We start from the raw sequence: 20,747 nt of genomic DNA on the forward strand, positions 1-20,747 counted from the left end.
TTTGGGCAGTAGGAGGCAGCTAGGAATCAGGAAGACCTGAAATAAAATCTGGTCTCAGACTCTCACAGGCTGTGGGACTCTGGGCAAATCTCTTAAGCCCTGCTTGCTAATCTGCTGGAAAAGGAAATGACAAACCACTTTGGTACCTTTGCCCAAGAAAACCCCATATGGGGTCACTAAGAGTTGGATGCAGTGAAACAGCACTGGATATCCTCTGTGACTCACAGAGATTGGTTTAGGAAGAACTGAGCTCTCATGAGAGTCCCCAGAAAAGATACGGTAGCTTTGGGCTGCTCCAAGGATTTTCGTCTTAGCCAACTTCTATGCTCAGGTCAGGGCAGACATATTTGGAGCTTTTCCTCCTGGGATCACAATGGCCTGAGGTCCCGGTGACATCTTCTGAGACGTGGATGTATGCCTAATGCTTGGGCACCAGTGTACATACCACATAGACCCCTTCCAGTTGGGCACCATTCTCATGCTCGGGGGTCTGTCTGCTGGGAAGAACACGTTGGAGCCTTTTAAAAAATATTTTCTCCAGCTAGGAAGACTTAAATCCTACCTCCAAGATGTTGTATGATCATAATTATTATGCATTTTATTTATGTACAAAGACTTTAATGGGACTGATGCGGAATCCCCAGGGAAGAGTGGAGAATGTGTCACAGACAAGCAGATACATTTAATTGATGGCTCTATTTTAGGATGTGGACCCAAGCTCCTAGAAAATTCATTCCTTCTTTATACTCTAATAAATTTTAGCTATAACCATTTGAAAGGACCTAGCCTCTGGGTTATAGATAACATAGAGGATAAAGTGCTAGATTGGGCATTAGGAAGACCTGAGTTCAAATCACCTCAGGTACCAACTGGATGTGTGACATTAACCTCTTTCAGCCTCAGTTCCCTTTTTTTTTTATTAAGTGGAGATTAATAGCCTTTACCTCCCAGAGTTATTTTGAGGATCAAACAAGGTCATAGCTATAAAATAGTTTGCAAATTTTAAGTATTACATAAATGTAAGCTGTTAATACTAGCAGTCTTCATACTAGTAGTGTGTAGCCAAATCAAACCAAAATACATCATAATTAGTGTCTAAAAGGTAAAAAAATATAGATGATTAGTAAATACAGAACACTGGGTCATCTTACTAATCCATGTTATTGTCTTCAGTTACAAATACAGATATCCTTTCCACATCACAGTTTTCATCCCCACAATTTGGAAAATCTATGTAAATTTTTTTTGGCTTTCCCTTCGTACCAGGAAGGAAGTCTGATTTTTTTTTCTTTTTATTTTATGGGGCGTTTATAGTACCTTATTTTTTTTAAACCCTTACCTTCTGTCTTGGAGTCAATACTGTGTATTGGCGCCAAGGCAGAAGAGTGGTAAGGGCTAGGCAATGGGGGTCAAGTGACTTGCCCAGGGTCACACAGCTAGGAAGTGGCTGAGGCTGGATTTGAACCTAGGACCTCCGGTCTCTAGGCCGGGCTCTCAATCCACTGAGCTACCCAGCTGCCCCCTATAGTACCTTATTGTAACGTTTGGGTTAAGTATTTGGTCATAGGCTATTTTGTGCATTTCTGAGTTTCTAAACTTTATCTGTATCGGCTGTTGGCCTTTGCAAGTCACTTGTGGCTTCCACAGAACCCCCAAATTCCTATTTAATTCCTTACATCAACATGCATTATATCAAAACTGCAATGAGGAAAAATCTGAATGTGGAAGGAATGCCTGTATCTTTAACCCACTCCTTTTATTCTCTGGGGGCTGCTGGGTGGATCCCTGGGTCTGGAGTCAGGAAGACTAGTATCCTGGAGTTCAAATCTGACCTTAGATATTTATTAGCTGTGTGATTCTGGGCAAGTCATTTAATCCTGTTGACTCAGTTTCCTCATCTGCAAAATGGAGATAATAGCGCCTACCTCGCAGGGTTGTTCTGAAGATCAAATGAGATATCACTAGTCAAGCATTTAGCACAGTATCTGGCATGTAGTAGATGCTATACAAAAGGTATTATTATTATTATTATTGTTGTCAACAGATAATAAATAGGGCCATTGGTATACCTGAAGCATAAGTGAAGGAGAAAGAATAAAAGACATTCCAAGATAGTAGAAGAAGAAAAAGGAGATAAAATATGATTCATTTATCCTGATATTTGCTGTTAGATATATATATAATATAATGCCCATATATGTGTGTGTATATACATAATGTTCATGTATAACCTTTTTATCTATATTATAACTCTATGAGAATGAGAGATAGCAATATCCTGACATGCATATAGCACTTTGGGTCTGAAAATTCTTTGTGCCCTTAATTTCATCTCAGCAGGCTTTACAGTTATTATTATCTCCATTCTATACCCAAAGAAACTGAGTCTCAGAAAGATGAGCTGAATTGCCTATGACCCCATAATCAGGAAGTGTCAGGAGCAGGATTTGAACTTGGGGTCTCATGATTCTAGTTCCACTTTGGATTAGCTCTTCATTCCTCCAGACCTCTCTGTGCCGTCCATAGTAAATATTCTAGATGGGATCGTGGACTCAAAATGTGTTTGTTTCTAATAGAACCTGACAACATTTGAAAGCCCAGCGGATTGGGGGAAGTGTCTCTGCGCTTTGTGCCCATCACCCACACTGGTCATAACCTCGGGAGACAGTGCCGTGGTTTGCATCTGGGAGCTTTCCATGTTCAAAGACAAGGCAAAGGGGCTGCACTTGAAACAGGTACCTGCTCTTGTGGCACTCCTAAACCATCTTGCCATCGCGGAAGGAAAGCATCAGCCAAGGGGTTCAGGGACACTGACGCATCCTTCGAGTCCTTGCCATTATCACCCCTCTGTTCCTCCAGTGGACTGAGAAATGTCACGTGGGGAAAATAAGGTCAACATATCACCGTCTTGGGTTTAAACGACTGAATTTTTGGAGTCTCATTTTTCATGTCCGAGGAAATAGAAGCTTGACAGTAGCCCCTTCTTTCTGCCAAACCACAAGAGTTAATTCTGCTAACCTCAAAGAAAGGCCATAAAGCCATGTTTGTGGCTTTATAGTAGGCTGCATCTTCTTATATTTATGGCGGGTCACTGGAGAACAAATGGGAAAAAAAAGAGACTTTTTTTTTTTTTGCAAATACATATGAAAAGATCATATATTGGTGACCATATTTCCTAACGAGGAATAGCTCTCAGAGAGCTGGGAGTTCGTGCTTGGGTCAAAGATGCTTTCTATTTCAGAGAATCTTTTCTAAATCTCAGACAAAATAGTGAGAACATGTGGCATTTTAGTGGCTTTACCTTTATTCTCTCATAGGCTGCAGAGGATATAACTAGCTACAGTTTTAGAGTTGGAAGAGACCGTGGAAACTGTCTAATAGAAACTCTGGCTAATGCAAGAATTTTCCCCATAACCTGTAGTTGTCTAGACTCTGTTTGGATTCCTCTAAAGAAGGCAAACTCACAACCTCCTGATACAGCCCAATCCATGTTCAGCTCTGAGAGGCTTCTTTATGTTGAACTAAATTCTTCTTCATGTAACTTAACTTCCACTCTTTGGCCCTGATAGTCCTCCTCTGTTTCTCCTCATCTGGATTCATCCTAGATAAATTCAAAACCTTTACCAAGTAATGTCAAATGTTTAAAGACAGCTAATATGGCCCCCCTACACCTTCTCTTCTTGAGTGAAGCATTCCTAGTTCTTTATATGATATATATATGAGTTAAATAATAGATAAACCCATTGACCCCATTTTTCTAAACTATGAAATGTGAAATCCTTTTTCAAATTTGGTTTATATAAAAGAATCTTAGTTCATTAATGTTTTGTTAGTCCCTCCCTCCTGGCTACTCGGTTTATTTTGTGAGTGAGCCATTGAAAGGTAAAATGATGATGTGACAGACTCTTAAATGAACTGCAAGGGTGCCATTGCCCAAATACTAAAAGGGAGGAAACTTTGAAAAGCCACGTTAGAAAGTGTGTACTGTCATTGCTCCCTCATTTATAAAAGAATAAGAATATTGTTCCCAAGAGCTCCTTTCAACAGACTCATGCTGATGGGTTGATGTCTTTTCTGTTGTTCTTTTGTTTTCTTGTCCAAGATAAGTTGTCATGTTCATTAACTTCCAAGAAACAGTTGGTTTCCCCAAAGTAAAGCTGATATATAGTACCCAAGATGACATGAAAGACCCATTTATGGCTGTTTTCAAGGAACAAGCCAGTTCTGCCCATCAGATCACAGTGATTCCCTAAGTTGTCTCCTTTAGTGGAAAAGTAGAATCATTCTCGTGCTGTGTTCACCATTTTGTTTAGTATTGAAGAGGCAACTTAAAAGCACCAGTATTGATTACATAAAAATGTTACTAATCAATTTCTCCTTTGCTCAGAAAGAGAAGAAAACAGTATGAAAGTATTCTAAATAGCACTATTTTCTGAGCAAAATAAAAGACATTTTATTATTTAATCATAAAGACGTTCATAGTCCTATTTCTCTTAGTGACCACTGGCAATTCTCAGTGATGGCTGAGGACACCTTTGGGATTCCTAGATGTCTCTGAGTTTGAATGGCAACGTGTAGGGAATATTCACAGAAGTGATTATCATTTATTGTTTCAAGAGGGAAAGAATCATTTAACCCCATTCTCAACCTTTAAATTTCTGCTCCTCCATTCATTTCTCTTGGCAAGACAAGGAGTTGGAGAACAAGTCTCATACATTTTTCATTCTGAAATGAAGATGGATCCATCTTCTCTCCATTTGACCTCATTTGGTACCCCCAAGAATTCATACAAAGAAAAAAGAGACATTTGTCCCTTATCTTTTGAAGCTCATAGCTCATTGTATAATTTCTTTACAGAGAGAGTGTACCCATGAACTAGATCCTTCTAAGAGACATGTATTTTAATTGGTAAAGCCCAGTTTCTCTATTCTTTGATAACCTTAAATTAAATATCCCCTGCTCCTTTGGTCTCTATGCAACCCATGGATTTTCTTGGTATGAATTTAATGACCCAACAGTTCATTTTAGAAAGAACATACCAAAGATTTTGTTATATGAAGTTGTTGGGTTTTTTCCCCCTAAGTACAGATGGACAGCCTCAGTTTTTCTGAGTTTATTTGTGCCTCTCTTTGCTGGTTCTGCCAGCTGTTCCCTGTTATTTGCCAATACTGTCAGTTTAGGTCAGTTCAGAATCCCCAGAACAGTTTTTAATTAATGGCACAACTCCTAATTACTATAACCATTAAGAGCAGCTTCTAAAGGAAAACATTGGAAAATTATATTAAACTTTATTTTTTCCATAGGATCTTAGGGTATAAAACTGGAAAGAAGCATCCAGATGAGATTATCTAGTCCATCTTTCTCATTTTATAGATGACCTAGGTAGTAAGTAGCAAGGCTGGGATTTGAACCCACAGACTGACTCCAAATGTAGTTATTTTTCAATTATAGCATGTTGTAGAGCAGATGTTTGCTGCTTTAGTTGTCTAGTGAAGCTAACAGACTTCTCAGAATACTATTTTGAAATTCATTGAAATAAAATGCATAAGTTTATGAATGAAAAAATATTGAAATGTTTTTGTTAAAATATTTGTTTAAAAAACCCAGGTTCATGGACCTCAAGAACCTTTGATATAGGAATGATGATCAGTGTAGGTTTTTCTAATTTGAACTAATATCTGTTGCTTCCGGATCATACTTCAACTACATCTGACTTCAGAAAAAGAGAGAAAATATTTTGGTGAAGTCAGAAAGTCTTAAAGGTAGAGGTCAGACTCAGGCCAGGGCAAGTGGGGCAGCCCTGGTGATGACATTCGTGTTTAAATGCTACTGTCATAACAACCCAGGTAAACAGCAGGATCCCGTATGTCACTGCCCATCCAAAACCATGCAGTGCACCCAGGGAAGACACCAGAATGACACTGGATACTTGGCTAAATTTCGGTAAGACAGACACTAGAGATACTCATATGATTTCACGCAACTGCTCCCAAGAGACAGAGCAGCCACCAAAAATTCAACTGTAGCAAAAAAGAATGACTTCCATGCTCAGAGCTTAAAAGAAATCAATAAGTAGGATTCATGACAATCAAGGAACAATGTTAATGGAAGTTCATAATGCTCTCTGGGTGTCTTTGTGTGTCTGTATATGTGTGTGTGTGTATTTAAGGGTATTTTTGTTCATTAAGAATCTTTTAGAAGACACCTTCAACCAGCCAGGCACTATTGGAATACACCCCTTATTCCCTCTGGGGTTCAAGTTTCTCATCTGTCAAGTGAACATGATGGACCTATTAATGTTTTGCAGAGTTGCCCTAAAGAGGAACAACTGTTCTCCTTTGCTGTATGCACTCTTGGAAACAGATGGGGGCTAAAAATTCATACAATATTCCCCCTTTCTACCTTGACTACTTCCATTCACATAAACATTTGGTTCCAATTCAATCCAGTTTTTTTAAACCCTTACCTTTTGTCAATATTTTATTGTATACAATATTGTACATTGGTTCCAAAGCAGAAGAACAGTAAGGATAGGCAATGGGAGTTAAGTAACTTGCCCAGGGTCACAACAGCTCTCAATTTGCAGAATCACCTAGCTGTCCTTCAATCCAATTTTTGGGTGAGTGAGCCAGTTAGAAATTAAGTTAAGAAATCCTGAGAAATGTTCCTCACCTTCTACCCAAAGTGTGGGGGGGAAACAAAATGTTTTCTCCTGTCCTCCAAACAGATGAGTAAATAAATAGACCAGAAAGGCATCTTACAAACACTTAAGACAAATTAACTTTTCAGAAATCCCATGTTGTGAAGTTCCTCCCTTGGGTTTATCTTCCTTAGCCAAAATGGCCTTTCCAGGATAATATGAGTTCCTTGAGGGTGGAGACTATTCATTTTTGGCTTTATATCCCTAGAGTCTAACATGCATCCTAGACAATTAATAAGAATTAACAACAGCCTTTCCCCAAAAGCTTTTTCTCTTTCATTACTCAGATATATTTCCACTAATTGTATCCCCTACTTTGTCCCTTTGGGTCAAGAAAAATGGAGACTTTTTTTTTCTTTGTTCACATTAAATAGATTGAGTTGAGTGGAATGAGTCTGAGAAGTGGGAACGATTTATGACAAAGTAACCTTATTGAGGGCTAGATTAGATGGACTCCTCTCGAGACTTCTTGGGTTTATTTGTCTCCCCCCAGGTGCTATATGGACACACAAAATCTGTCACCTGCCTGGCAGCATCAATGACTTACAGCCTCCTTGTGAGTGGCTCCTGTGACCAAACTTGCATCTTATGGGACTTGGACCATCTGATGTATGTAACCCAGCTCCCTGCCCACCGGGCAAGCATATCTGCTGTTGCCATCAGTGACTCCACGGTAAAGTTTTCATTTATCATCTTTCTTTTGACATATCCATGAACATTTCATGATAACTTAATGGGTGCTCTTTCCAAAGAGAAACATTTTGAGACAGTGATGAATTGATTTTCTTTTCACAGAGATTACTAAGAGTATCCTTAATGACAAAGGGCTACATTAAAAGCAGAGTTGTTGGTTGAGAAACTAAGTAGAAGCATGGAGGCAGTCTGATGATGATTAGTATTATCATTATTATTTTAATTTGAGCCTTCTTTGGGGGTATCGGGTGGGAGGAGGAGGGGGGAGAACAGTGAGCCTTGTGGCTACCAGAAAGCAAGGAAAGGGATGTTCAGCATTTAGTAGCTTTTATTTGGCTTGAAGGTATGTGGTTTTTATGTGACTTGGTTTGTCCTGGTTGGATTTGTTTCCCCCAACATCAATGAAAGGCAGCAACACCAGATGTGACTGATTAGGTGCCTGGCCACTGTCAGCAAGGCATGTGTGGCCTGACTCAGCAAGCTCTGGGCTGTTTCACATACCAGAAAATTACCCAGTTCCCATTCTCCTCTCTCTGCATCCTAATCACTGAGAGGGGGTTCTTTCTCGACCCCTTAAAATAAGAAGCATCATTCCACAACTGAGCAAAGAAAGAGCACCAAGAGATTAAGAGATTTCCTCGTTAACTGAGTGTCCAATTAGGTACAGTAAGACTCCCTGAAGATGAAGACTTCTCTGTAGATATCATGTTTGGCTTGGCTTGTGTTCAGCAGCCCTGCCCAACCCTGAACCACACTGTATCCATCACAGGATGGCATGCATTGTTCTTATTTCATTCTAGTGCCTTCCCTCTGGTAATTATTTCCTATTTATTCTGCACATAGCATGCTTGAATATATTTGTTTGCAAGTTGTCTCCCTTTTCAGACTGTAAGTTCCTTGAGAAGTTCCTTTGCCTCTTTTTTGCATCCCCAGCACTTAGCAAAGTGCTGGAACACTGCCGGCACTCTGAATAAATGTTTATTGATTGATTGATTTTGACCCAAAAAGAAATTAATAAAAACCAACAGTTCCAGTTCTGCTTGCATTCCTGTCCCAAATATGGTGGCATGGCTTATGCGAAGAAGCAAGTTTGGAAGAGAATTTGTTAATGTAAAAAGATATTTGTTCCAGCTGCATGGAAACCTTTCAGAGCTGACTCTGCTCCTCCCCTCCCCAAGGCTTTTGGACAGCTTCCTGCACTGGCTCTCCCTTTTTCCAGCTTCCTTTCCTTGACTTCCATCTCCTCAATCCCATAATGTCATAGACAGTTTTCCCTTTCTCCTCTTCCCATCTTCCTGAATTGGAGAAGTACAGAAGTTTGGAGTTTTTGTGTCCTAACTTTTTTTGTGGGACTCCTTTGGCTGTTGGTGAAGTCAAGAGGCCCCCTTCAGAGAATGATATTTTAAAGTATAGAATACATATATATTTATTTATGGAAATACATATATAAAATATATAAGATTACAAAGGAAGTCAATTACACTGAAATAGGTATTAAAATACTAAGAAACAAACAAGAAGTTCATGGCCCCCAGCTTAAGAACCTCTCTTTTCATTTACCATGATGGTCTTCATTCAACTTCAGATTTCATTCTGGGAATCCAAGAGCAACAGATTCTCAAATGGCTGTGAAGTCCCAGTAAGGAGCACATAGGGGAAAGCAGGCTGTTTGAAGGCCTGCTATTCTGTCCCAGGCTGCCTTAGTGGTTGTTCAGTTCTGTCTGACTCTTTGCGACCCTATATGGGGTTTTCTTGACAAAGATACCAGAGTACTTGTGCCCTTTCCTTCTCCAGGAGATTAAGGGAAACAGGGATAAGTGGCTTACCCAGGATCACACAGCTAGTGAGGATCTAAGGCCAGAGTTGAACTCAGGTCTTCCTAACTCCAGGCACAGTGCTCTATCCCCTGATCCTGCCACCTAGCTGCCTCCTCATTTAAGCATGCATCCCTTCAACAAACATTTGTATATATATTGAGGCAGGTAATCCTTTTATTGGTATTATAATAGCATTACAATCCCATGTTATACCCATTGATAGGGGTATGACTTCCACCTGTGTAAGAATGCCAACTAGACATACTAATGAGACATCCTTAGAGATTATGAGGAGAACAGCAACTGGAGTCATCCTAAGCTCCCAAGAACACTGCCGGAGGGAGGCACAGTAACTCACCACTTCCATTGTGGCACATCCCCTCTTTGCCTAAGGAGAAGTAGTACAAGATACTTAGATAAGGAGAAAGTAGCTATAGTGGAAGGTCTGTGTTTGAGTATAGAAGAGGCTCTTGAGAACTCCTCACTACCCTCAGAAATAGTATTGCCATGAGCATACACATTAGAAGGTGTACCATGAAGGTGCAGTCTAACATTGCCTTTTGTATCCCCAGTGGTACAATCCAGTGCCTTGCAGATAGCAATGATTAGTTGATTGATGGGCCCACTTAGCAGTGCAGCTGGCTAGCTATCCTCAAGAGACGTGGTTTCTGGATGTGACTCCCACAAATTTGCCCCATGATCTAAGTCTAATAACTTGACAGAATTTTAGAGTTGGAAAGTTCCTCAGATGCCATTTCATGCCACCTATTCCATGATTAGGAATAGGAAACCCTCTAGTTTACTATAAACTGAAAAGTAGTCTCTCTAATGAGAGAGAGAGGGAAAGAGAGAGAGATGGATAGACACAGATATAGACAGATTGATAGATAGATAGATAGATAGATAGATAGATAGATAGATAGATAGATAGATAGATGGATAGATGGATAGATAGATAGATAGATAGATAGATAGATAGATAGATAGATAGATAGATGGATAGATGGATAGACAGATAGATGGATAGATGGATGGTTAGATAGATAGATAGAGAGAGAGAGAGATAGATAGAGAGATAAATAGAGAGATACAGAGATACAGAGATAGATACAGAGATATATGGATAGATAGATACAGAGATAAATGAAGAGATAGATAGATATGAAGACAGAAAGATGTCACTTTCAGACCTCTAGGGAGGAAAAATCTGATAACTTCCAAGATGGTCCATGCTAACTATGTATCCATAGATACATAGGTAATTGATAGAGACAATTCTTTTGGCATCCCTCCTTATATTGAGACTAAAACTACTTCTCTTTAACTTCCGACCATTGTTCCCAATTCTCCCCTCAGAAATAACCAAGTAGAACAAGCCTAATCCCTTGTCACCACCAGTTGATAGCCATTCAAGTAATTGAAGATAGATCTCATTCTCTCCCTTTCCCCCATCCTGCCTCATGACTTCTCTTTACCAGGTTAAATATCTTTGATTTTATCAATTGATCCTCATATGATATGATTTCAAAGCCCCTCACCACCTCTTTGCTCTTCTGGACCCATCCCTGCTTATCAATATTCTTCCTAAAATGAGGCACCTGGAATTAAATATAGTATTCTAGATTTCTGTGAGCCTCAGCTTTTCCACAGCTGCAAAACAGAATAAAAGGTTCTTTATTCTAAGGCCCTTATGGCAAGTTGTAGGTCAGTTCTCTCAGCTTCTTGCCATGAATTTCTTCCAGAAACATATAGTCAAATCTGCAAAATAAAGAGTTGCTCTATGACAGGTTTCTACAGTGCTTTAATAATGCCTGAATAAAATAATTGCAAATAAAACCAATGCAGGTTTTATTCATTTCTTTTATTTGTTTTCAGATTCCTCAGAGGAATCTCTGTTATCAGGAGGGATCAATTAGGGTCTTGGCTACTGAGCCTGTTCTCAGTGGAAACAGAATAGCAGATTGAAAAGTCATAGCTGAATTGGGAAGAAGAGGGTAGATATAGTCTCCACCTACCCCCAACAATTCTAATCCCTAGGTAGGAAAGTACCGAAATAAATGTGTTGTTGCTATATCCTCACCAATATCCAGCCACTCTGAAGTTGCTGAATCTTGAATTTTTGTCTCAATGATTTTTAAAGGTCAAAACAAGAGCCCCATAGCTCTTCTGACCTACTCTTCTGGCCACAGTCTTAATGCAATGGGGCAGTAAGTAGGATAATGGATCTATATCAAAATACTCAAAGGAAATCAGCACACATTAAGTCAAGAAGCATTTATTAAGCACCTACTATGTGCTAGGCACTGAGGAAAATGCTAGTGATTCAAAGAAAGAATAAAAGTAGTCACTGCTCTTAGAAAGCTTACAATGTAATGGGGAAAACAATATGAAAATTACTATGTACAGTATACATGCAGTATAAATTAGAGCTAATCAGCAGAAGGAAGGCATTAGAATTAAGGGAGGATTGAGAGAGGCATTTTGTAGAAGATGGGATTTTAGCTGGGTATTGGTTGAAGCCAGAGAAGCCAAGAGGTAAGGATGAGGAAGGAGAAATTCCAGGCAAAAGGGACAGCCAGTGAAAATGCCTGAGGGGAAGAGATGGAATGCCTTGAGTGAGAGGAATAGCAAGGAAACCAGTGTTACTGGATTACAGAAAACATGGGAATGAGTAAGCTATAAGGAGACACAAAAGGTGGCAGAAGGCTAACATTTGACTAGATCTTCTATGGAAGGTTTCTAGGATGGAGTGAGATAAGGGTCACACAAGTATGGATGGATTGCAGCGTACATCAGTGGAGATAGAACTCACGCTAATGAGAATATGTATCTATATTTTGAAGTTGGGCAGACACCTTAAAAGGATGGTACCCTCAAACCTCTCCCCTACCAACTTGTTACTAATGCTTGAAATTCTACTCATTCCTTTGGATTTAGGTATTGACCCATTTTTAAATTAGGAAAAAATGTAAGAGGTAATGCCTAGAATGTAAGTTCCTTGAGGGAAAAAATTACTTCATTTCAGTCTCCAGTATCCTAAACACGTAGCACAATGCTCATTTGTGCTTAATAGATGCATGTTGATTGATTGAATGATTGAGAAATTGAAGGGGAAAGACAATTAGGTAATATACAAAATGTAAGCTCCTTGAAGGAAAGGGCTCTTTCATTTCTGTCTTTACATCTTAAACACCTACTATAGGTAAGCACATACTGTAATGGGTACTTAGCAAGTGTTTAAAAAAAACTAGGTGGTCCAGTGGATGGATCCCTGGGCTTGGAATTCTAAGAGTCTTTTTCTTGAGTTCAAATCTGGTCTCAGACACTAGCTGTGTGACCCTAGGCAAGTCACCTAACACTGTTTGCCTCAGTTTCCTCATCCATAGAATGAGCTGGAAAAGGAAATGACAAATCAATCTAAAATCTTTGCCAAGAAAACATCAAAATAGGGTCATGAAGAGTTGGACAGGACCAAAATGACTAAGTAATGCTTGTTGGTTGTCTGATAAATCAAATCATGAGAAGAATCAAAAATTAGAATATTTTCCCATTGAGTATAATGACAGTTCAAATTATATCTTTGTAACCCCAAAATTTAGAAAGGAATCTAGCCCATAATAGGTGCTTAATAAATCTGTTTATTGATTGATTAACTGGACCACTATATCTAGATATCATCTACCAGAAATATTCTAGTATGAATAAATTGATCTGGACTTCAAAAACTCAATCAGAGAAAAGTTTTAAGGAGGAAAAGGGAGAAGAAAGATTGATGCAGAGCAAAGGACAACAGCCCAGTAAAAGGATTGCCTTCACTGCCTCATGCCGAAGAGTTTATTCTTGGAAAGGGAAAGCCTAAGATGGGACAACAAGTTGTACTGAAGAAAGATCACCACCAGTATGGATAAGGGCCCTAAAAATAGAAATGGATGCAAACTGATGACTTCATTGGTTCTAGTTCTCTCCTAGGGCCATCTTGCTTTTCTTCCTTTATAGATAGTATGCCCATTCCTAACCAGTAACGCTAGCTCAGAAGGAATCAATTCTGTTAGAGAAAAGAGCATGATTTCTCTGATCACTATGATAATTTGATGGTATAATTGGCAAGGCAGAGCTATCTGCTTCTGGAAGGTGGCTGAGCCCTACTAACATCTTAGTCACTGGTCATTGAAAAAGGCAGTATGTAATAGGGCTAGAGAAGCTACAGGACATGTGTGGATTCAATGCCTCTGCAGGCTCAAACTCTGAGCCATCCAAGCCCATTTTCAACATTGGTGACTTTTAAAATTTTGTTATTCTTTTTATTGTTGCAAGTGTTTACAAATCCAAACAAAACAAGCATTTCCATATATAAAGAAAAAGATATTACACAAATGACATTACAGATTTCTCAGAAGTTTAACTTATGCATCTTCACATATACATCATAGATTTTGTCGACCAGTTTCCCAACCCTGCATCATATAGGATATTGTCATGGAGGCCAACATGTTCATATAAATTAATGGTATTGCTGGATCTAAGGGTATATACACAGCTTTCTGGACATAATTCTAAATTGTTCTCCAGAATGACTGGATCAGTTCACAGCTTCACCAACAGTACCTTAGTGTCCCTGTTTATCCACATGCCATCTAACAATTGTCATTTTGCCCTTTTGTCATTTTAACCAACCAGATAGGGGTGAGTTGAGAACTCAGAACTGTTTTGGTTTGCATTTCTCTAATCAGTAGTGGTCTGGAGCATTTCTTCATGTACCTCTATATGACTTTGATGGCTTCATCTGAAAATTTTCTGTTCATATATTTTTTTCCCTTTTATCAATTGGGGGATGGCCCTTATTCTTATAAATTTGACAAAATTCTCTGTATATTTTAGATATGAGACTTCTATCTGAGAAACAGTCAAACTTTTTTCCCAGCAACTGTGTTTCAAAGAAGCCTTTGCTGCTCTGGCAGGAAAACTCTCCCTCGTGATACAGAGAACCCTGGTCCAAGAGCAGGAATGAGGAGATGCTTTTTATTTTTTTAATTCAAACCAGATGTAGGCAGTTAATATAGTGAATGACAACAAAGTCCCATCCAGAGCGCAGCAATGTGCTTTCTTCTCATCGACGTTTGCCAGTTCCTAGAATGCATCAGAGTGAAAAATTCTGATGTGGGTCCATGATTAAGCCACTTGAGCAATGAGCTTAATCAGAGGCCAGAAAACAAACAAACAAACAAACGCGGACAATCATGACACATTGACAGTTTACAAACTACCCTTTGGCATCTAGGCTTGTTTTCCAGTTTTTGTAGGGTTTGTTGTTTTCCCTTTTCCCTTTAGGTATTTAATTGTTATTGTAACTACACGTTAGACAAAATATGAAGGGTGGACTTGAAGGTGTTTTGGGTTCTTTGAGGGAGTTGAAGGTATAGGCTCCCTATAACTATAATGAACCAAATCCAATGAGGTGAAACTTAAGTAAAAAGTAAGAAAAAAGTAAAGATTTGTATTGAAGTTAGGAAAAAAATAACTCCACCACAGAAAAATATGTGATTTGATAACATCTGACTTAAAAGTGATGTTTTTGTAAATTAAAGGCTCAGAATCAGCCAGTAGTAGTGTGATGTTACACCACAGTTAAAGCAGGAGATGCCCTCAGATTGCATTGATAGGAGTGAATAGTTCAGAACAAAGGAGATGGCATTAGTGCTGCATCTTGTTATATCCTATCTGAAACGCATGCTTTCTTATGAGTTTCATATTCTATGAGAAAAGGCCTTAGCAAAGTAGACTATGTTCAATAGGTGACTAGGAAAGAATTAGGAATGAGTATCCTGTAGAAGGAAGGATTTGGGTAGAACACAGTTGCTATCTTCAAATTCCAGACATAATGCAAAGAAGGATTGGCTTGAATTTGGGAAGATCTGAGTTGAGATCCTTCCTGGAACCTATGTGACGCTGGGCAAGTCACCTAACCCAATTTAACCCCAGTTTCATTATATGTAAAAAATAGAACTAAAAATAATACCTCCCTCCTAGGGTTGTTGTATAGGGATTAAATAAACTATTACATGTAAAGTATTTGCAAACTTTAAAGCATTATATAAATGCCAATTATTATTTTTGTTATTCCAGTTCCAAGTCCTACGATCTGAAATACTTGAAGAATTCCATGGGAAAGGAATTAGATTTATTATGTTTTGAGTCCAAAGGAAAAAATTAGGACCACTTGGCTGAAGTTAGATTCGGGCAATTTTCCGTTCTATATACATAGGGAAGAATTCCTCATTGGGTAGAGCTGTCTAAAAATTGAATAGCCCGGCTTGGCGAGGGAGTGGATTACAGGGGCTGAGTGACCACTGGTCAAAGGTGTAGTGGAGAGGCTTCATGCTTTGCACAAGGGCTAGACTAGATGACTTCTGGAGACTTTTCTAACTTTAAACTTCTCTAATCCTATGATCCATGCATCTAGCAGAATCCTCTAGGGAAATCCTGGAGATACCATTATTTCAGAACAAACAGTTGGCCATTTTGAACAATTGGCTTTTGTTTTTGTATTGCAGGGAGATATTGTCTCTTGTGCTGGAACCCATTTGTATCTATGGAACATTAATGGTCAGCCACTGGCAAGCATCAACACTGCCTGTGGGTCACGAGGAGATATCCAATGCTGCTGCTTAGCAGAAAGAACGGACTGGGAGGCCAGCAACGTCATCATCACTGGGAGCCGGGATGGTGTTGTTCGAGTAAGTGTGACGTCAGAAGGGTGTGGCTTCTTGGCTAGAAATATTTGCATCTCTGCTCTGTTGATATACATTGACAAGGTCAAACTCAGATTGTGGCATATTCATATGGAAACCAAAATAGGAGTAATCATGCAAAGAATCATAACTTCCTTGAATGAGTCCGGCGGGCTGGGGACATGGTATTGAATGCACCGGGATGAATCTGAGCGCTATAAAAAGATTACCTGCATCATTGAGTCCCCTCAGAACCTTTAAACATGTGGTCCCCCATGATAGAATGCCTTTCCATCTTCACTATTGCCTTCTTTGATCTCTGGATTTCTTTGAAACACAAGTCAGGTACCAGTTTCCTACAGAACGTCTTTCCAGATGCTCTGAGGTATCATTGTCCTCATCTTCTTGAGATCCCTTTATAGCTAGCTGCCATAATAGATAGTGTGCTGGACTCAGAGACAGCAAGTCCTGAGTTCAAATTCAACCTTTGATGCTACTGAGCTGTGTCACTCTAGGCAAGTCACTTAATTATGATCTGTCTCAGTTCCTTCATTTATAAAATGGGAATAGCATCCATCTGCCCCAGGGATATTGGGAGGACAAAATGACATATTTGTAAAATACTTTGTAAAACTTAAAGTGCTATATGTTAGGTATTAATATTATTATTATTACTTTGTATATACATTGTCTTTTACTTATTTTTTGCATATGCTTTATCATCTCAGAAGAATGTAAGCTCCTTAAAGACAAGTGATCATTTCATTTTTACTTCTTGTTCTTCATTGCTTACCTGCCTTGCATGTAGTAGGTGCTTGCTAAATATTTGCCTAATTGAATTAAATCAACCTAAGTGATTCAAATTGAGAAAAAAAAATTTCCTTTAAGGTCAGGCTCGCCTTGTGTAGACCTTAAGATGCATGTCTTAGGGAGACTGCCAAAAGCAGGGGTTAGCGCGCTCGCGCACACACACACGCACACATACACAAATATACATACAGACATTCAGTGTGCTAATGAATGTTTGGATAATGATGAATCATGGAGAGTTGCTTCATGCTGCATAATAAGTATCCCTGGGATGTCTTTTTCATCCCCCTGATTTGATGATTCAATGAAATCTAATACATAAGTAGGCTTTGGAGCCCAAGGAGGGATTTAATGGTGGACAAAGGTCTCCTTCTCCTAATGCAAGTTAAGAGCTTTGCCCAGCAGCTTCTTTCTGTATCCCCCCAAAAGATAATGAATATCAAAGAAGAGCATCCTATCAGATTTGTGATCTTGTTGAGATTTTGCCAAATGTTATCTTTGGAATGAAGCCATGTTCTAAGGCTAAAATGCAGAACACTGTGAGTTTTAACCTAACTCATTCTTTGACCCTTTTGACCTCCTTTCTTTGTACCTAAGGCTTTTTCATTTGAAAGTATATGTCTAGGACCACATGACCTGAGATAAGTCACTTCCTCTTTCAGGGACTCTGTTGTTTCCCTACAAGTAAAATGCAGTAAATAGATTTTATTAAATCATATAAATGGCCTTTTACCTCATTGAACAGTTTGAGTAACAATAAGAACTAATCAGTGGTTCCTGGGAGATTTATCAGTCTTTAAAATTCTAATAGACTAATCCTTAACTCTAGTCATAGCTCCATCCTTAACTCATCTTAATTATATCTGACTCTTCCTGACCCGTTTTGGAGTTTTCATGGCAAAGATATTGGAATGGTTTGCCATCTCCTTCTCCAGCTTATTTTACAGATGAAGACAAATAATATTAAATGACATCCCCAAGGTCAAGCAGTAGTTAAGTGTCTGAGGTCAGATTTGAACTCAAGAAGATGAGTCTTTCTTGATTCCAGACCCCATACTCTATCCGCTGCGCCATATTTCTTTTCTTCTCTTAGCTCATACAACCAGAAACTTGCCTTCACTGGCATTTTAGTTTTCACAACTAGCCCTCCCAACTCTGTGGGCAATGCTGGAACCTCAAGAACATAGAATTTTGAACTAGAAGGGCTTTGGTTTGAATCTTGTATCTGCTGCTACTTATATCTACTGTGCGACTTTGGATGAGGTACTTTCTTCTCTATCTTGGTTTCTGCCTCTGTAAAATGCATGAATTGGACTAGGTTAGCTCATATCTCTTCCACCTCTATAAATCCTAAGAGACAGAAGAGCACCAAACTTCTTAGTTACAAAGATATGGAGCAGTGGAAAGTGGATGGATTTGGAGTCAGATTTGGGGTTTGAATCCTGACTAATACTTCCTTCTTGTATGCTATTGACAAGTTACCTAACCTCTATGAGCGTCAACTTCCTCATTTATATAGTGGGAAGACAAAGGTAGAATTACCTGAAAGAACCTTTTGACTAATAAATCTAATGCTGAAAAAAAGAATCTTAACCAGAATTGAATCAAATGATATCTTCGGGAAGGGTGGGCACATTTGTGCTGGAATCATGAGGCATTAGCTCTCTTTACACACACACACACACACACACACACACACACACACACACACACACACACACACACACACACGTTATAGAGTGCATTTTCTTTGCCTTAATACAGAAATTAATTTAATGAACTCAAAGACAAACATCCATTAAAACCACATATGTAAAGAGAGATCACAGAATCCTCGAAATTGAGAATTAGAAGGGTCCTCAACAGCTTTCTAATCTAGAAATATCTAACTTGGGGGCAGCAGCTGTGGCATTGATAAATGTTTAGCAAAATAAATAAAACTGCAATACAACATAGATAATGTTCATTTGTGGTTTTTTGAGTGAATATGCAGCCTGTAGGAACCCATTTCTAACGGTCTGATACTACTGTTTTAGTTCAATTCATTGAGAAAGGAATCTCTACTAAAAGATAATCAACAAATGGTTGTCCAACCTCTGCTTAAAGAGAGCTCCAACAAGGGGAAATCCATTGCCTTTTGGAGCATCCCATTCTACTTTTGGACAACTCTAATTGTGAGGAAATTTTTCTTAACATCACCCTAAATTGATCTCTTTGTAACTTCTACCTATTTCTCCTCTTTGTTTTGCCCTCTGGGGTCAAGCTAAGTAAGGTTAGTTTCTCCACATGATAGCCCTTCAACTACATTTGGTCAACTACAGTCTCTCTCTGTCCCTCAACTCTGTCTCCACTTCCTCCAAGCTAAAACATGACTAGTTTTTTCCCCCATGAACTCAAGGTTTTTCGCCATCCTCATTTCCCTCCTCTGGACTCTCTCCAGCTTATCCATATCCTTCTTAAACCCTGACATCTAGTATTTATAAATCACTTTTAAAATCTGCAAAGCACTTTGCATATGTTATTTCATTTGACCCTCATAATAACCCTGTGAAATAAGTGTTTTAATTAGACACACTTTACAGATGAGGAAACTGAGGCAACTAGAGGTTAAGTGGCTTTTCCAGAGTTACACAGCTAAGGAGTATCTGAGTCAGGATTTGAACTCATTCCTGATCCAAAATCCAGTCCATTAGACCATGCCCGTTCAACCATCTGTGCAAATCCCTCACCCTCAGCCCCAATCAAAAAGATCTTTGGGCTCCAAAAATGGGAGAGGTGAGTCGGCTTCCCTCATTATCCCCTCTAAATACATTGTCCAAGCCCCTAGGTATGCACTGCTCTCTCCTCATGCCTTCTCTCTCTCCTGCACAGATATGGAAGACCGAACACATGAAGACAGCTGGTCATGGGGCAGGACCTGAGACGCATAAAACAGAATCTCCAGGCCAGAAAGGTATTTGAAGTGTGAGGGCCAAAAACATATTCTCACACTTCCTGCTCGAAGGAAAGGCCAGGCTGCCTGCCTTTGGGGTGATGCAGCTGAAAGAAGTGTGCCAAGTGTGAATTTGGATACCAGGTAGAGCAGCTGCGGGAGCCGGCCCCCTTCCTCTCTGGGACAGGCCATAACCATGTACGGTTCTGCCTTCTTCCTTAGCAACATGGCGGGAGAAGCATAGAGTGAATCAGTGGAGGCCCTTTAGCATCACCATAGATTCTTCTAGGGGAAGAAAAATATTTTCTCAGGAATTGCTTAATGCACATATGCACATGAGCATCAGCGTTTTAAAAGATGTATTTTATTAGCAAGAGATTAAATCAAGTTCCTAGAATAACTCAGTGCAGATCCCCTGTTCCCAGCAGAGCATAGGATCCAGATCTCTGTAGGTGCCAGTTTGGCTCATCGGTTCACTGTCAGTAGGAAGGGCACCCCTGAAGCTGGCTCGACATCCAGGGTCTGTCTCCCAGTAACCCAAACTCACCTACACAATATTCTGTTTCCAAAACAGGCATTCCTCTGGGGCTAACGCTGTGACTTAGTCCAGTATGCATGTCCTCCCGGGGCCAGGAGCCCTGGCCTTTCTCAGGAGAGGGGTTCCATCCAGCTGGCTGCTGTCCTATGCAGCTGGGCTGCCTGCCTTCAGCAGGGAACGAAGCTCCAGAATTCCTAGTTCCCTTAAAGGGCCATCTCTTCCTACACAGAAGAATCATTTCAAGTCCTTTATATGGAGAGAACATATTTCAAAGCCTTATCCTATCCCAGCCTGGCCCAATTTGCCAGCTGTTATACCCTCTCATTCCCTCTAGGAAAGCCACCTGTGGCTTGCGAAGCTAGAACAGTTGTGAGTGAGGCAATGAGTCCCCCTACCAGCTCTTTTCTGATCATTAACTCGTATCCATAAAGTTACTTATTTTAATGCCAACAACTAAAGACAATGTAGAAGTGAGTAACTCGTAGAAGTAAGATCCCCTACACTATGTAACATACACTGAATAAGTAAC

The 20,747-nt window shown here is 39.6% G+C and overlaps 1 protein-coding gene across 2 annotated transcripts in view; it reads left to right on the forward strand.

Annotated features, from left to right (window-relative positions):
• Positions 1–20,747, forward strand: part of WDFY4 (WDFY family member 4) — a 371,719-nt gene that overhangs the window by 341,562 nt on the left and 9,410 nt on the right. For both annotated transcript variants that reach the window (XM_056800705.1, XM_007478602.3), the window contains exons 57-60: positions 2,577–2,735; positions 7,194–7,373; positions 15,762–15,944; positions 19,620–19,701. In XM_056800705.1, the coding sequence (XP_056656683.1) occupies positions 2,577–2,735; positions 7,194–7,373; positions 15,762–15,944; positions 19,620–19,701 (604 nt within the window). The remainder of the gene's footprint in view (positions 1–2,576; positions 2,736–7,193; positions 7,374–15,761; positions 15,945–19,619; positions 19,702–20,747) is intronic.

Source organism: Monodelphis domestica, chromosome 1 (genome assembly GCF_027887165.1).
Source record: "Monodelphis domestica isolate mMonDom1 chromosome 1, mMonDom1.pri, whole genome shotgun sequence".
Classification (NCBI taxonomy): Eukaryota; Metazoa; Chordata; class Mammalia; order Didelphimorphia; family Didelphidae; genus Monodelphis; species Monodelphis domestica.